Source organism: Neovison vison, chromosome X (assembly GCF_020171115.1).
Source record: "Neovison vison isolate M4711 chromosome X, ASM_NN_V1, whole genome shotgun sequence".
Classification (NCBI taxonomy): Eukaryota; Metazoa; Chordata; class Mammalia; order Carnivora; family Mustelidae; genus Neogale; species Neogale vison.
In genome coordinates, this window is record NC_058105.1 from 90,897,020 (window position 1) to 90,911,666 (window position 14,647).

General features: G+C 46.6%; 1 protein-coding gene across 3 annotated transcripts in view; it reads left to right on the plus strand.

Annotated features, from left to right (window-relative positions):
• Positions 1 to 14,647, plus strand: part of SLC9A7 (solute carrier family 9 member A7) — a 141,177-nt gene that overhangs the window by 83,017 nt on the left and 43,513 nt on the right. For all 3 annotated transcript variants that reach the window (XM_044234366.1, XM_044234367.1, XM_044234368.1), the window contains exons 6-12: positions 2,859 to 2,964; positions 3,241 to 3,382; positions 5,100 to 5,205; positions 6,499 to 6,587; positions 6,680 to 6,793; positions 9,698 to 9,809; positions 14,128 to 14,281. In XM_044234366.1, the coding sequence (XP_044090301.1) occupies positions 2,859 to 2,964; positions 3,241 to 3,382; positions 5,100 to 5,205; positions 6,499 to 6,587; positions 6,680 to 6,793; positions 9,698 to 9,809; positions 14,128 to 14,281 (823 nt within the window). The remainder of the gene's footprint in view (positions 1 to 2,858; positions 2,965 to 3,240; positions 3,383 to 5,099; positions 5,206 to 6,498; positions 6,588 to 6,679; positions 6,794 to 9,697; positions 9,810 to 14,127; positions 14,282 to 14,647) is intronic.

Below are 14,647 nucleotides of genomic sequence, written 5' to 3' on the forward strand. Positions count from 1 at the left end.
ATCTCTCTGGAAGGACAGAGACACTCCCTGACAAGGAACTGCTAAGGACCACAGACCCTGTGTGACAGGGCATCAAAGGAGAAAGAAAGCTCAGACACCCATGGAGAAAAGAGACCAGAGGAAGTATTTCGTGAGTATTAAGGGGGTGGCTACGCTTGGAGGCCGCATTTTCAGTATTTCAATGTAAAACCAGCAGAGGGAGCCCTAGAGCCATGAAACGAGGAAAACTAGTCTGGGTCTTCCCCTTCCCACCTCCCTTAAAATGAGCAGCTCGAAGTGGATTGAGATCCTACTTCATGCAACCATACTGTAAGAAAAAATGAGGATAGCTCCTCTGAATAATAAAGTTGCAGATAATTAAGTAATATCAGCAAAATAGCGTACCAAAGCAGAATATTACTAATATTCCAATAGAAGCTAAAGGAAATTCAGGGGGTACCTGGGTGGCTCAGTTGGTTGAACTTCAGACTCTTGCTTTCTGCTTCGGTCGTGATTTCAGAATCATGGGATCGAGCCCCGCATCGGCTCCGCATTCAGCACTGGGTCGGCTTGTCCCTCTCCCTCTGCTCTCCCCTGCCCTGGTAACTTGCTTGTGCTCTCTCACTCTCTCTCTCTCAAATAAATAAAATCTTTTTTTTTTTAAAAAAGGAAACTTGGAAAATGATAGAAGTCATGAAAGCACCGTGAACATCAGGACTGGAAAATTCAGAACTGAGAGGAGTAAACAAACGATAGGCATCGTGGATAGAGTTGACAGAAAGGAGCAGATGAGGAGCCCAGGCAGTAAACAAGATGTAAAAAAAAATTTCAAATCTCAATTTAAAAATGGACAAAACCTAAGCAGTAGTGTCAGGGAATAACCTTGGGTGATCAAACTGTAAGGAATGCAGGAAAACGATTGCTATAAAACGAGGCTGGTGGTCACGTTTAAGTGAGAGAAGGGGCTTGAAATTAGGATGCAACATAGAGGTGGGCTTCTGGTGGGGGCTGGCAAAATTCCTTTGCCTGCACTGGGTGATGGCTACAAAGAGGGGTTAGCTTGTAATAACTCACAAAGGTAAAATATTCGTTTGGTTTTGTTTTCGAATTGTGTGTGTTAGTAATGCCTTTGGTTGCAAATAGCGGAACAAGCTGGCTCATAGGAGCTTAAATAGAGAGTTGTCTCTTTTAGCCTACGTCCCTCAGCTGGTGGCTCAGCTCCCGCGGCAGTCAGGTGTCTGGGCACCCCGTCTCTCCAGGGCACTGCCCTTGTGTTTCAGATGCACATTTGTTGCCCACTGGAGGCAAGATGACTGTGTTACATCCATCTGTCCAATGTCCTCCAGGCAAGAAGAAGTGATACTCACTGCAGGAGAAGCTGGGGAGGCGAGCTTTTAGTTTTTAAAGTCCTTATGGTAGAAACGAATGAAGCAGAAGGTCGTTGCGCGCGAGTGTGGAGAGGAGCCTGCCTGCCTGCCTGCTGAAACAGTGGTGTCTCTGGAACAGTGGCTCTTCACCAGGAGGGTGGTTTGTGCCCCTCAGGAGACATTGGCAACGTCTGGAGACACATCTGGCTGTCCCAGTCAGCCGGGAGCATGTGATGCTACTGGTATCTAGTGGGTAGAGGCCAAGAGTGCTTCTGCACATCCTGCAGGGCACAGGGCAGCCGCCCACAATCAAGAATCCACTGGCCCCAAATGACTGTCATGCTGCGGTTGAGGGACTCTAAAATGCCTTCACGGGGACAGGGGGTCCAGACTGATGTAAATCATTACATTAATAATACTAACACATTGTTTGTCTTTTTAAAAAAGATTTATTTATTTATTTTTAAGAGGGTGAGAGAGATGGTGAGGGAGAGAGCGAGTGGGGGAAGGGGCAGAGGGGGAGACTATCCAAGCGAACTCCTGCTGAGCGCAGCGCTCTGGGGCTTAGTCTCACCGTCCTGTGAGATCAGGACCTGAGCCAGAATCAAGTGTCAGATGCTCAACTGACTGCGGCACCCAGGCGCCCTCATTATTTGTGTTTTTACTTTCATTTTTTCACATGTGCCTAGTGGAGTAGGGTTTTCCAGAGGCTGATAACATGCGCTGTTGACTCTCTGGTGGTCAAGTGCGGAAAGAGATAAGAGAACCATCAGTCTTCCACTCGTCTAGATACTGAAGAGATCTGAAAAAGTATCAAACAAATGGCTCTCTTCTCACTGATTTTTTTTGTTTGTTTTGGAAAATATAATTATTTTTCATCAAAAATATGTACATTAAGGGGTGCCTGGGTGGCTGAGTTGGTTAAGCGTCTGCCTTCAGCTCAGGTCATGATCCCAGGGCCCTGGGATCGAGCCCCAAGTCGGGTCCCTGCTCAGCAGGGAACCTGCTTCTCTCTCTGTCCCTCCCCCCACTCATGCTCACTGGCGCTCTTTCTCTTTCTCTCAGATAAATACATAAAATCTTTTTAAAAATAAGTACATTAACATATGACGGGGTCTGTTCCTAGTTTTAAATTCATAAATATTTTTTTAAAAATATTTAAATTTTGGGTTCTGTGAATGCAGTGGTCAGTGGGAAAAGGGTTTCTGCCTTTAGAGAGATTTCACTCTACCAGTGGAGCCAAACACATTCACTGTGATTATTTCTTAAAGTTCTATAACAGAGGTCATTTCTGAGTGTGATGGGATTGCACTGGAGAGCGCAGGGTGATGAGGTGGTGTTCTTAGAATGGAGCCTCCTGTCAGACCTCACTCAGATCAGGACGACTGTCATTTTCATTTTGTTTCGTTTGTCTCCCAAACTGCCCTGTTCTACCAAAGGTAGGAATTGGCTCTATACGTTTATACGTGGCTTAAGCTGCAACTCACTGATATGCTTCCTGCCCATTTTTAGTGACTGTACTGGCAATATTTAATGAATTGCACGCAGACGTGGACCTTTATGCACTTCTGTTCGGGGAAAGCGTCCTGAATGATGCCGTTGCCATTGTCCTGTCCTCGTAAGTAACAATATTGCTCTGCCCCGGGGAAGAGAGCCTCCGGCTTCCAGAAGGCTCTGGGCTCAATTCAGACACTTATCTTAAAAGTGTTAAAGATTGAACCAGGTGTTTTTCTCCACGGATAAAGTTACGCTGCTTTGTCCACTTGGCAGTGATCCAAATGCTGATGGCAGCATGACGCCAGGGCTGCGGGGGGGGGGAGTGCTGGGCTGAGCGTGGATACCATTGTATAAAGTGAGCGTGCTCCGTTTTAACTCCCTCTTCTTTTTACCCCAGGTCTATTGTTGCCTACCAGCCTGCGGGGCTGAACACGCATGCCTTTGATGCTGCTGCCTTTTTTAAATCAGTGGGCATTTTTCTAGGCATATTTAGTGGCTCTTTCACCATGGGAGCCGTGACGGGCGTTGTGACTGCTCTAATATCCTTTCTGTGCTTTCTGCCCCTGCCTGGGCAGGATCACGTGCTAGTATACTCACAAGAGCAAGGTCTCGATTCTTCCTCTCAGAAATGGTTTCTTTTTTTTTCTTCCAGAAATGAATCTTTAATCGATGATTCCACTGGGGTAGGGGGTAGGGGTGGGGGCTCCTGAAATGTGTCCCTTTGGTGAAATGTGACAGTCGAGTATGTAGCTAGCTAGGCCTCTGAGAAAATGTCTGGGAGTGTGACTCTAGCCTTAGCTCCATCCCCACCTCTGCATTCTCTCCCTCCAGCAGAGCAGCTGGAGATAGGAGTTTGGGGAGGACATTGGTTTTGAAGTCAGGGAGAGAGCCAGGAGGCCGGGAGGGAGCAGGCCGGAAAGTACTAGAGCCTGGAGCCTGCCTTCAGCTGTTGTGGGTCACATGGACTACTGTGGCGGTAACTGCCTGGGGCCGTCAGTGGCTGTTACTGCAAGGTGGCCTCCCTTAAGTAAAGGATTGTATCCTATTCACTTCAAAAACCAGCTAAGCAACAGTAAAACAAAGCACGGGCTGAGCAGACCACCCCTCGACAGGTGTGCAGAGTACTTTGTCAAATGTTCTTTCGGTGGCATTTAGATCCCCACTGTCCAGTACAAAGCCACAGGAGCCACAGCTGCCAGACACGTCATTTCAGCCTGCAGTCAAAATCCAGATTATCACTGAGATTTCATATGTGCAATTTCTATAATAAACCTCTGCAACGTGGCACGGATTTTGCTCTTGCAGCATCTCCCAACTCAGACTAGCCCCACTTCCGGTGTTCAGGAGCCCCTCGTGGCTAGTGGCTACCCTACCGGATGGCCCAGATCCATCGCTTCCTTCCCAGAGACCCCCATGATGCCCTGGGGACTCAGGCTGCTCAGTGAGAGCACTCAGGAAAGGCTTCCATGCTAGCGCACTGTAAGGGCAGTGTTACGAGGGGACTCTCTGTCCCGAAAGTGACACCAGTACCGGGAGTTGTGCGTTTTATTTCTTCATTTCTCACGTATTCGTGAGGCACCTGCTGTTGGCCTCAGGTCATAGCGGCCCACAGAGGTCAGAGTCTCACTGTCCTCATCTCCCTCCCCAGGCCCTGCCTGAGGTACCCCGAGTGCTGTTAGAACTCCCTGCCAGTCACCCCTCAGGCTGACCGAGCCCCTCAGAGGCCTGGGCATTGTAAGGAACACAGAAAACCTATTGACCGTTGCTTTAGAAAGCTCCATTTTTAAAAGACCGCTTTATTGAGGTAAAATTTGCATACCATACAATTCACCCTTTTGAAGTGTACAGTTAAATGGCTTTGGGTGTGTTACATTACTATCTTTTTAAATTGTGGTAAAATACATATAACGCAGTTGGCCATTTGAAGCATTTTAGGTGTATAATTCAGTGGCATTAAGTACATCCACATTGCTCATGCCACTGTCCCCACTGTTTCCAGATCTTTCTCATCATCGCAGACAGAAACAATACCCACCTCTCTCCTCTCTCCTCTCTCCCAGCCCTTGATAACCTCTTTTCTACCACAAAACTTACATTTTCTTGCTTTAAAAACCGAGCAGCAGCTTTGGGGCCCCCAAAAGAAGAGTTGTAGGGAAAGGATAGCCCTTAAGGAAGGGGGTTCTGGGCTTAATGAGTGTGGTTCTTGGTGGCCCCCATAACTTGTTCCCGGAGCCAAATTCCTTGACAGAGGCCCACGTGACCAAGTTTACCAAGCTGCACTGCTTCCCCCTCCTGGAGACGGCACTCTTCTTCTTGATGTCCTGGAGCACCTTCCTTTTGGCGGAAGCCTGTGGCTTCACAGGTGGGTTTTCACTACCCGTGGGCTACCCTTCCCCTCCTGGCAGCCAGGGCTGTGCAAACTGGAGGGGAGCTCGCAGAACTGACCGGTGGTGTTCATTCAGCGCTCCCATAGCGTCTGCATGGAGGGTTGCTGAAGGAGGCTGGTGTTCTGCCTGAGGAATAGTTTTGTTTCCCAGAGCTACACATTTTTAAAGGATGAAGTTTATTGCTTCAAGCTCAGCTGTTTCTGAGTACTGGTTCCAGTTGCAAGCAGATGTTTAGCTGCAGAGGTTAATGAACATATTAACCTCTTAGCAGTTATCATCCCTTCCATTGCTGCTTCTTTCAGGAACAGTAAAAAGCAACATACAAAATCTGGATCCTTGTAAGAGTAACTTTGTATCTACTCTGATGAATGTGAACACAGTTCGTCCTTGTTTTGACTATGGTTTATTTAATCATTATTTTTCAATACTATGTGTTTATGATGCCAGTTTCATGTATTAGTATAAGTAACCTTGTGGTTGTAGTTCTTCCCATTCTCTCATCAAAAAAAAAGAAATCACTGAATTTTTCCACTAGAAAACTCAAGTGCAATTGCTATACATAATCCAGGTAGTTGAGAAGCCCTTTTAATTCTCTTTTCAAAATAATGCAACATGTCTTTATACGTAGCCTTATAATATACCCCACTTCTTTAAACTTTGGCAATTATCTGTAAAGGTCAAGGCACGGTCCACATGCATCAGTTGTCTTGCACAACAAAATGGTTACCATTAATCCTAAATCAAGGTAACCAAGCCTTGGGAAAAAATGGCACAGTACTCCGGATCCATTTTGTCTGAAACCCTAGACCATGCACAAACAGAAAGCATTTGCTCGCAATTAAATTCATTGCTTCTAAGAACAGAGGAGAACATGGCAAAAGGATATGATGGGTCCCATGGATATGAGGTGCCCCACAGCCTCTTCGAAAGAGTGAATGCTAAATGCCAAATTCAGTGGGAGTTTAGAGGAGAGAGAATGCCTTTAAAACTGGAGCAAGGAGGGAATTCAGGCACCTTGGCTTTGAAGGAAGACAGTCAGAAGAAGGGAAGGTTGGTATGAGTGGTGGGGGCAGGCCATAGGAAAACTTTCCAAACTGTTCCAAACTTTCGGTAATAGGAAACTTTCCAAACTGTTCAGGAAGCTGGATATATTGGGCTTGCCCACCTGAAGTTTTTGTTTCAGTGGGGATTTTTTTCCTGCTTCATTTTTTCCCCATCGATTCTTTTTTCTTTCTTTTCTTTCTTTTTTTTTTTTAATCTCTCACCAGGCGTTGTGGCTGTCCTTTTCTGCGGAATCACGCAGGCTCATTACACCTACAACAACCTGTCTGTGGAGTCACGCAGTCGAACGAAGCAGGTGAGAACAAGCCCTGGGTCTTCACGAGTCAGTTGTGCATACAAGGGAGGCGCCCCACAGAGTTTACGGCTTCCTTTTCCCATCCCTTGCAGCTCTTTGAGGTGTTACACTTCCTGGCAGAGAATTTCATCTTCTCCTACATGGGCCTGGCGCTGTTTACCTTCCAGAAGCACGTTTTCAGTCCTGTGTTCATCATTGGAGCTTTTGTATCCTTTTTTTGGTTCTACTGTTTTGTCTGTGGACAAGTGACCACTGCTGGGGAAGCTACAACAAGAAGAATTTCTGTTTGGGGTGGGTGACTGAGCCAGCGCTGGTTCGTGATGGTGTTTTCCTGATGAGAAAAAAAAAGGCTTACAAGGTTCATAAAACTCAATGGATTCAATGGAAAGATCGGCTTTCATCTGAGGCTGTCCTCTCTGCGTGTTCTGTGTAACACAGTTTTCCTGTTAACCTGGTGCACGGCAGGTGGTAGCTTGTTTTATAGAACACCCTTCTTATTTATTTTATTTATTTATTTTCTTATTTATCTTAACTTATGTATTTATATATTTATAAAGATTTTATTTAGTCATTTATTTTAGAGAGAGAGAAGAGCATGCATGTGCCTCTGCATGCAGGGGGAGGGGCAAAGGGGGAGGAAGACGGGGAAGCCGACTCTGCGCTGAGTCCCAACATGGCACATGGCATGTAGGACCCGAGATCGTGACCTGAGCTGAAATGAAGAGTCAGATGCTCAACCAACTGAGCCATCCAGGTGCTCCATAAAGCACCCTTCTTAGCAGATCTGCAAGTTGGCCACTGTGTCAGTCCCAGAATCATTTTTATTTCATTGCTACATGAATTCCAATCCAGAAGGTTCCCAGTTTGGAAGACCTGAAGGTTCTGTTACTGCACAGTAACTGCAGTACTGTTAAAACTGCGCAGGCAGCCCTTCCTCACGCTGCCCAGAGAGGCCTGCCGGCACTGAATCCGCTTTCCCTGGAGCATACCTGCTGTGAGAGATCACAGTGGAGAAGACTCCCTTTATTTTTTTCCAAAAAAAGAAAAAAAAGAAAAAGAAAAGAAAAAAAGGAGAGGAAGAAAAGACAAAATGGAAAAATACTTGGTTCCTTGACTTAGTTCCATGGTGAATGCAGTTTTTGGAAGGGAGATACTGTTTTAGGGATTGGCTTCTCTGAAGAAAGGAAGGATGCGAATGCCCAGCTGTGGGTGGACAGCTCAGAGTTTTGCTCGCTTGGCCTCCGATCCTATTGTTTTCATTGACGTGAACTCCTCTGGGCCTTGGAATGGTAGCAGTTCAGCTCAGCCTAGATTTGTAAACACTGAGCCAGCGTCCCCTATTGCTGGGCATTTACGCTTGCTTTTTCTGAGGCCTCATGGGTAAACTTAAAAAAAAAAAAAGAAAAGAAAAAAAGGAGTGTTTTTCTCTTCTGGGCTTGAGGATCAAGGGATACTCACCAAGCAGCTGGATAGTGACTGTGGCTGGCCTATTGCTGTGAGGGGTCCTTCTGGTTAGAGTGTGGTCTCCTTCACCTGGGGCTCTTTTGGATGGATTTACATACTCGCCAAGACTGACAGCTAAAAACCTGGAGGATCAGCGTTCTCATTCTTGCTCCAGAAAGACCTCACATGTCCTCTAGATCTGTATTCGGAGCACAGCATCTGGGGAGAGAGAGTGAGAGCAGCCCTTGTTTACAGAGGAGGGCCTTGCTGGGAGGGTGAGCTGGGGGTGGGAGGGAGCCCCCTGGGAGTCCCGCAGGCCCCTTACCACTTGAGGACCTTTGCGTGGCTTCTGGGATAAAATGTGCTTTTTAAGCACTACCTGTTTCTTTCTGTTCGAAACAAAACAACACAACACAGAACCAGAGGGGTTGGGAGGGGCACAGATTGAAAAAAAAAAAAAAGCAGCTAAAAGCAGAAAAACAGTCAGTCCTTTACCCTGGAGGAGACAGAAGACAGTTCCGCCCTGGCCTGTGTCTGAAACAGCTGCAGCTCAGGCAGCTGGTGCTCGCCTGGCGCAGAAGCTCCCTGTTCCCGAGGCTCCCACGGCGGTGTCCTTCTGCGACCAGGGCGACATGCAGCTCTCTGCCAGACTCTAATCTAAACTCAGCAGGTGAAGGATAACCCGTTTCCCTGAATTCTTCGCTGTCCACAGCAGAGCTCCCCTTCCACACTCCCCCATTTCCATGGCTCTTCCCTCTGGAAGACTTTTAAGCCACTTAGGTAGAGAAATCTCCCCCTCCTGTTGAGTCTTAGGAGGGTTAGGAGTGCGCCTTCAGTGGCCCGAGTCCTTTGTGTGTCCGCACAGTGTCTCACTTGTAGCATCTTCTTGCTCCTTTCGGGCCCCTGCTCTCTACTTCTGACTGAAGCATATGCGCTCTTACCCAGGACATTTGCTCTTTACTGTTTGACCTGGAGTGTAGGCGTTTGCTCTTCTTGTGACTTTCCTTCTCATGGAGTCCAAGCCACGATTCGCTCTTCTCAACGCACCCCCCCCCAACCCCTGCCATGGTGCCTGAGCTTATTTCTGGACTCATTTTTAGAGAGATGGGAAACTTGGTCCACGTCAGTGTGATTAAATCAAGAAGTTATAACAGAGATGCCTGGGTGCTTCAGTCGGTTAAGTGTCTGCCTTCAGCTCAGGTCACGATCCTGGGGTCCTGGGATCAAGCCCCGTATCAGGCTCTCTGCTCAGCGGGGAGCCTGCCTCCCTCTCTCCCTCTGCCTCCCCCTCTCCCTCTGCCTCCCCCTCTCCCTCTGCCTCCTCCCTGCTGCTTGTGCTCTTGCTCTCATAGTCTCTCTCTCAAATAAATAAATAAAATCTTTAAAAAGAAGAAGTTACAACAGCCCATTTAAAAGGTTCGAAATGAACTCTGATGGGAGCCAGAATGCTGGGAAAGCTGTCTAACTGAATCCCCACTTGCTGCTGAGACTTGTTTCAGGGGAGGCTGGACAGCTTGGCTGCCTCATGCGACCATCCTGGTCTTTGTGCAGTTATCTCCTGGTCATGAGGGATCACAGCATCACTAACATTCTCTGTTCTGCCAGAGGCTCTGGGAAGTTGCCTTTCTAGAAAGCTGTTGGGTCCTTAACCTCCACCTGGTGGTCAGGTCGCCATCTTCCTGGGCAGAGCTGCGCACATCTACCCGCTCTCCTTCTTCCTCAACTTGGGCAGAAGGCACAAGATTGGCTGGAACTTTCAACACATGATGATGTTTTCAGGTAAAAAACTGTACATGTCAAGAAAAATGAGTTTTATTCGGCAGGAATGCTAGCATGATTAAAATATCATCAATAAGGTCCACGAAGAGCCAGAAGTTCAGACACCTGGTTCTTTTGTATCCCTGCAGTGCTGGGTAGGCTGACATACATGCTAGAGTTAACTCTGGTTTTGCAAGCTATACTACCAAATGTGAACATTCTCCCCCAAAATAGCCGCATCTTCATTTTTATCTCTACCACCCATGGGACCTATAGGTATACAAGTATTTAAAGTGCTTGATTATTTTCTGATTGGTATTCATAACCCTTAATCTTCCAGAAGGGCTCCAGACTTAAAATTTCTAGGTCTTTAATGAGAAAGAATATAGGCCAGGTCGCTCAGTACCTCCCAGCTGCAGTATCCAGTCTTGTAAAATAATGAAATTGAGCTACTTAGTTGAGGTTCCTCCCAGCTCCAACTTTCTCTGAAAGTAAAACAACATAAAACAACACAAAACCAACCAAACCGAAAAACCACTTGCATAAGCAAGATGAGCCCCACACTGGAAATTAACAGCTGTGATAGTGCCGCTTGATCTACACTGTCTCCCACATCCACCACCCTCCCCCGCCACCCCATAAAGCTCAGAAGTGTGCAGAAGCCACCAAGGGAACAAAGGACAGTAAAATACGCGGAGGTAAAGGAAGGAGAGAGCAGCTGGCCTGAGCTGATGGTGCAGTAAGCACGCAGTAAGTGTCAGTCCTCATAGATGAGACCCAAGTTAGAGGGTCTTTGTAGAGCAGAGGGAGAAGATGGTGGGGCCACTGGAGGCCACAGGGATCCTTAAAATTACCTCTGTTTTCTGTGGGGGATGGGAAGGAACTGCGCAAGAGGCAAAGTGAGTAGCAGCCCTTGACTGCAACGTGGTGGTTCTCGTGGGGGAGGGGGATGTCAGAGTCTTCTGGAACTCTCTCGGCAACAGGCACTGCACCGCGAAGCAGTTGCTCTGTCTGGTACTTGCTTACCTCTGCACTGAAACAGGCCACCTGCTGCAGTGAGTGCCTTTCACTCTGACAGCTGTCCACACAGCATCCTCTTTATAATGCAGCACTCTGGGTTCTGGAGGGGACAAAGACTGCTTCCTTGCCAGACTGCCAGTCTGATGTGGGGGAGGCAGGTGAGCAAAGAGCTAACTTCCTCTGGAGGGAGCGTGACACACTGCAATCAAGATGGGGAAGAAGAGGGCCTGGGGCCATCTTTACCAAGGGGGCAGCCTTCATTCTGGGTTTGCCAGAAATGAGTCTCGTGAGGCAGCAGGTTGGACAATCAGGAGAGCGTTGCCAGGCTTTTTCCAGGAAGGGCAGCAGTGTGCTTTCGCTGTAAGACACAGGGGCTAATGCAGAAAGGGGTCAGGTTGGACGGGGGAAATTGCATCTAGGCTGCTGGGAGCTCAGGCGGCATCAGAACCACCTGTTGGGCTGGTTAGAGGCCCTCGAGGGGCCCCACCGCCAGAGTGTTTCTGCAGGTAGAGGGGCCCCAGGAATGGGCACTTCTCACGTATTCTTGGCTGCTTCTGCTACTGCTTCTAGTGGTTTGAGGACCACACTTTGAGAACCACTGTTGGAGTCTGGACCCCAAGGAAGCCTCATTGCTGTGCCCTAGAGGTTGGGCTTGACTCGAGAGCAGTCGGGCAACTTTAGAGGTTTCTGAGAAGGGCATGCCAAGGTCCTCCTTCCATATCAAGAAAGGGCTGCTGGGAAAGAGCGAGGCCAGCTGGAGATAACTCAGCACCTGGATAAATTTAAAGTATGTGCATTATTTTCTGTACTAAAAGACTGCGACGTACACAGCTATTTAAAGATACCGTCTCCTGTAAAAGTTACTTCCTGCTGGGAGCAATCTCACCTTTGAAAGGAACTCAGTTCTTTAAAGTGATGAAAAATCCAAGGCTTCTCTATCGTACAGCATACAGTGTTTACCTGATAAAATCAAGACGACTATAGCACATGTTGTCTCTCTCTGACCCCCATGCTTTGTTCTTGGAGACAACATCCTTTTTTTTAAATATTTTATTTATTTATTTATTTGACAGAGAGAGAGAGAGAGAGATCACAGGTAGACAGAGAAAGAGGGGGAAGCAGGCTCCCTGCTGAGCAGAGAGCCTGATGCGGGGCCTGACCCCAGAACCCCAAGATCATGACCCAAGCCGAAGGCAGTGGCTTAACCCACTGAGCCACCCAGGTACTCCAGACAGCATCCTTTTAGAGGCTTAAATATTGATTGTTGACAATGGTGGCTGTTGGCATTCTAGATGTGCGTAAGTGTCTCCCTAGCACAGATTAATAGAAAACATTAACTTTGTTTTCTCATGTCATTTTTGGGGAGTCATTCTGCAGTGAATTGTGAAGTTCTCAGATTAGCGAATTTGCAAAATTATCAGGAAAGGTAGGAAACTACACAAACAGATACAGTGCATATAACTTTTCTTGCTCTCATACAACATACACAGTTGTCGTTGTCGTGTGCCCCCCCTCCCACCACTGGTGAACAGGAGCTCATGCCAGGTATCTATTGAAGACCACGGAGTCACCCTTTACTTTAAAACAAATGAGGGGTGTGCTTTGAAAAAGGAACAAAAGAGCTTAGAATGGCAAACATTAAAATGTGGGTGTTTAATCTTTTTTTAAAAAATAAACAATACTGGGGTGCCTGGGTGGCTCAATGGGTTAAAGCCTCTGCCTTCAGCTCAGGTCATGATCCCAGAGTGCTGGGATCGAGCCCCACATCGGGCTCTCTGCTCCATGGGGAGCCTGCTCCCCCCCCCCTCTGCCTACTTGTGATCTCTGTCTCAAATAAATAAAATCTTAAAAAACAAACAAAAAACAATATTTTATTAAATATAACATAAGTAAAATCTAATACAAAATAAAAATATGAGAACTCACATAAAAGAAGAACAAATATTTGTGAATATATATTAAGAATATTCACAATTGTTTCAATTCCTTTGTGAGTGTTGCAGTATGTAGATCAAAACATACGCTTTTAAAATTAAAGGTAAGAATATAACTTAACTAAAAAAAAAAAGAATATAACTTAACTACATAAAGTTAATTTCTATTTGGCGGGTTTTTTGTTTTGTTTTTTTAGTCAAGTTGACACACAATGTTTATGTTAGTTTCAGACGTAAACATAGTGATTCAACTTCCCTACGGGTTGCGTTGTTTTCATTCTCAGTATTTGGTGCCTAATCTTAATGCCCGTTAATGTGGGTGAAGGGTCAGCGAACTGTAGTCCTGGGGTCCAGTCTGGCTGCTGTCTGTTGTCATACATGCCACGGCTCAGAATGGCTTTTACCCATGGACATCTACAGTCCGTGTCATGAGAGGAGACACTGACTTTAAAATCCAATCAGGTGAAATCTCATCCTCGAAGAGAATCCCACCGTTTGCATTAACGCACCTATATTACAACAAACTGTACTCAGTTATTATGAATCCATTCTTGGTTTTTGACGATAAGATTTTGTGGGAATCTGTTTTTTTTCTCTTACACATCAGTACCTGCACAGTATTCTTAACTTTTCCCCCCTTACCCCATAAAGCCTAAGATCTCTAATATCTGACCATTTACAGAAAAAGTTGCCAGCCCCTGATGTAGATCAAGTTATGTCGTTGCTTCTCTGTGTGGCTTTGCTAAGGAAATGCTGACCTGCTCCGTGGTTCATGGCACAGAAGCCACAAATACGCATTTGCCACATTCATACCTAGCCTGCTGCTTCCATTTATGATGACCATATAGTGCTGGGATCACAGACCTAGAGAGCTTATGTTTTTATTTTTTGTTTACATTTCTTTTTTTTTTTAAAGATTTTATTTATTTGACAGAGAGAAATCACAAGTAGGCAGAGAGGCAGGCAGAGAGAGAGAGGGGAGAAAGCAGGTTCCCTGCGGAGCAGAGAGCCCAACGTGGGGCTCGATCCCAGAACCCTGGGGTCATGACCTGAGCCGAAGGCAGAAGCTTTAACCCACTGAGCCACCCAGGCGCCCCTATTTACATTTCTTTTTACTTCATGTTCCTAGCAGAACTATTTTAGCAATAAGAGCGTGTTGTTGTCCTGGAATGGGCCATACAAAATAGTGCAGTGTTCTCCTTACATTATGGGCATTTTGAAGAAAAAAAAAAGTCCAACAGGAGAAAACCATATGCCCTTAAGTTTCTTCTTTCCAAATGAGACAGCACGTGGGGTCCAGCCATTAGCCCCAGGTGGCAACAGTGCATTCGAGGATACACTGTCATTTAGCCTTGTAACCAAATCTTCTTCTCTTGTCCCTGCAGGCCTCAGGGGGGCCATGGCATTTGCACTGGCCATCCGAGACACAGCATCCTATGCCCGCCAGATGATGTTCACGACCACGCTCCTCATTGTCTTCTTCACCGTTTGGGTCATTGGTGGAGGCACGACGCCCATGTTGTCGTGGCTTAACATAAGGTCAGTTTGAAACCATGGTCAGTTTTGTGTCTAACTGGGTCACTTGTGCCCACCCTGGTGCAGGTGTGTGTGTGTGGCGGGGGAGACAGCTTAGTGTATGGAAGGTTCTTAACAGGGTTGTATTGGGTTGGGTTTGGGTGAGGGATTGAAAATAAAAAGCAATGAGTAAAAATTCAGAATATTGACTTTTCCATGAGAAGAAAAGAAGGTAGGCATGAAAATTTCTGTCAGTACGACAACACAAGGCCTTAGAAACACCTGGACCTTCCTAGAACAGTGACACTAGGGCAAGAATTCCAAAGTCTTAAAGCTACAGGCAAGAGAACGGATGTCACTGCCGGCAAAGTCAGGCAGTGCACATTCCTG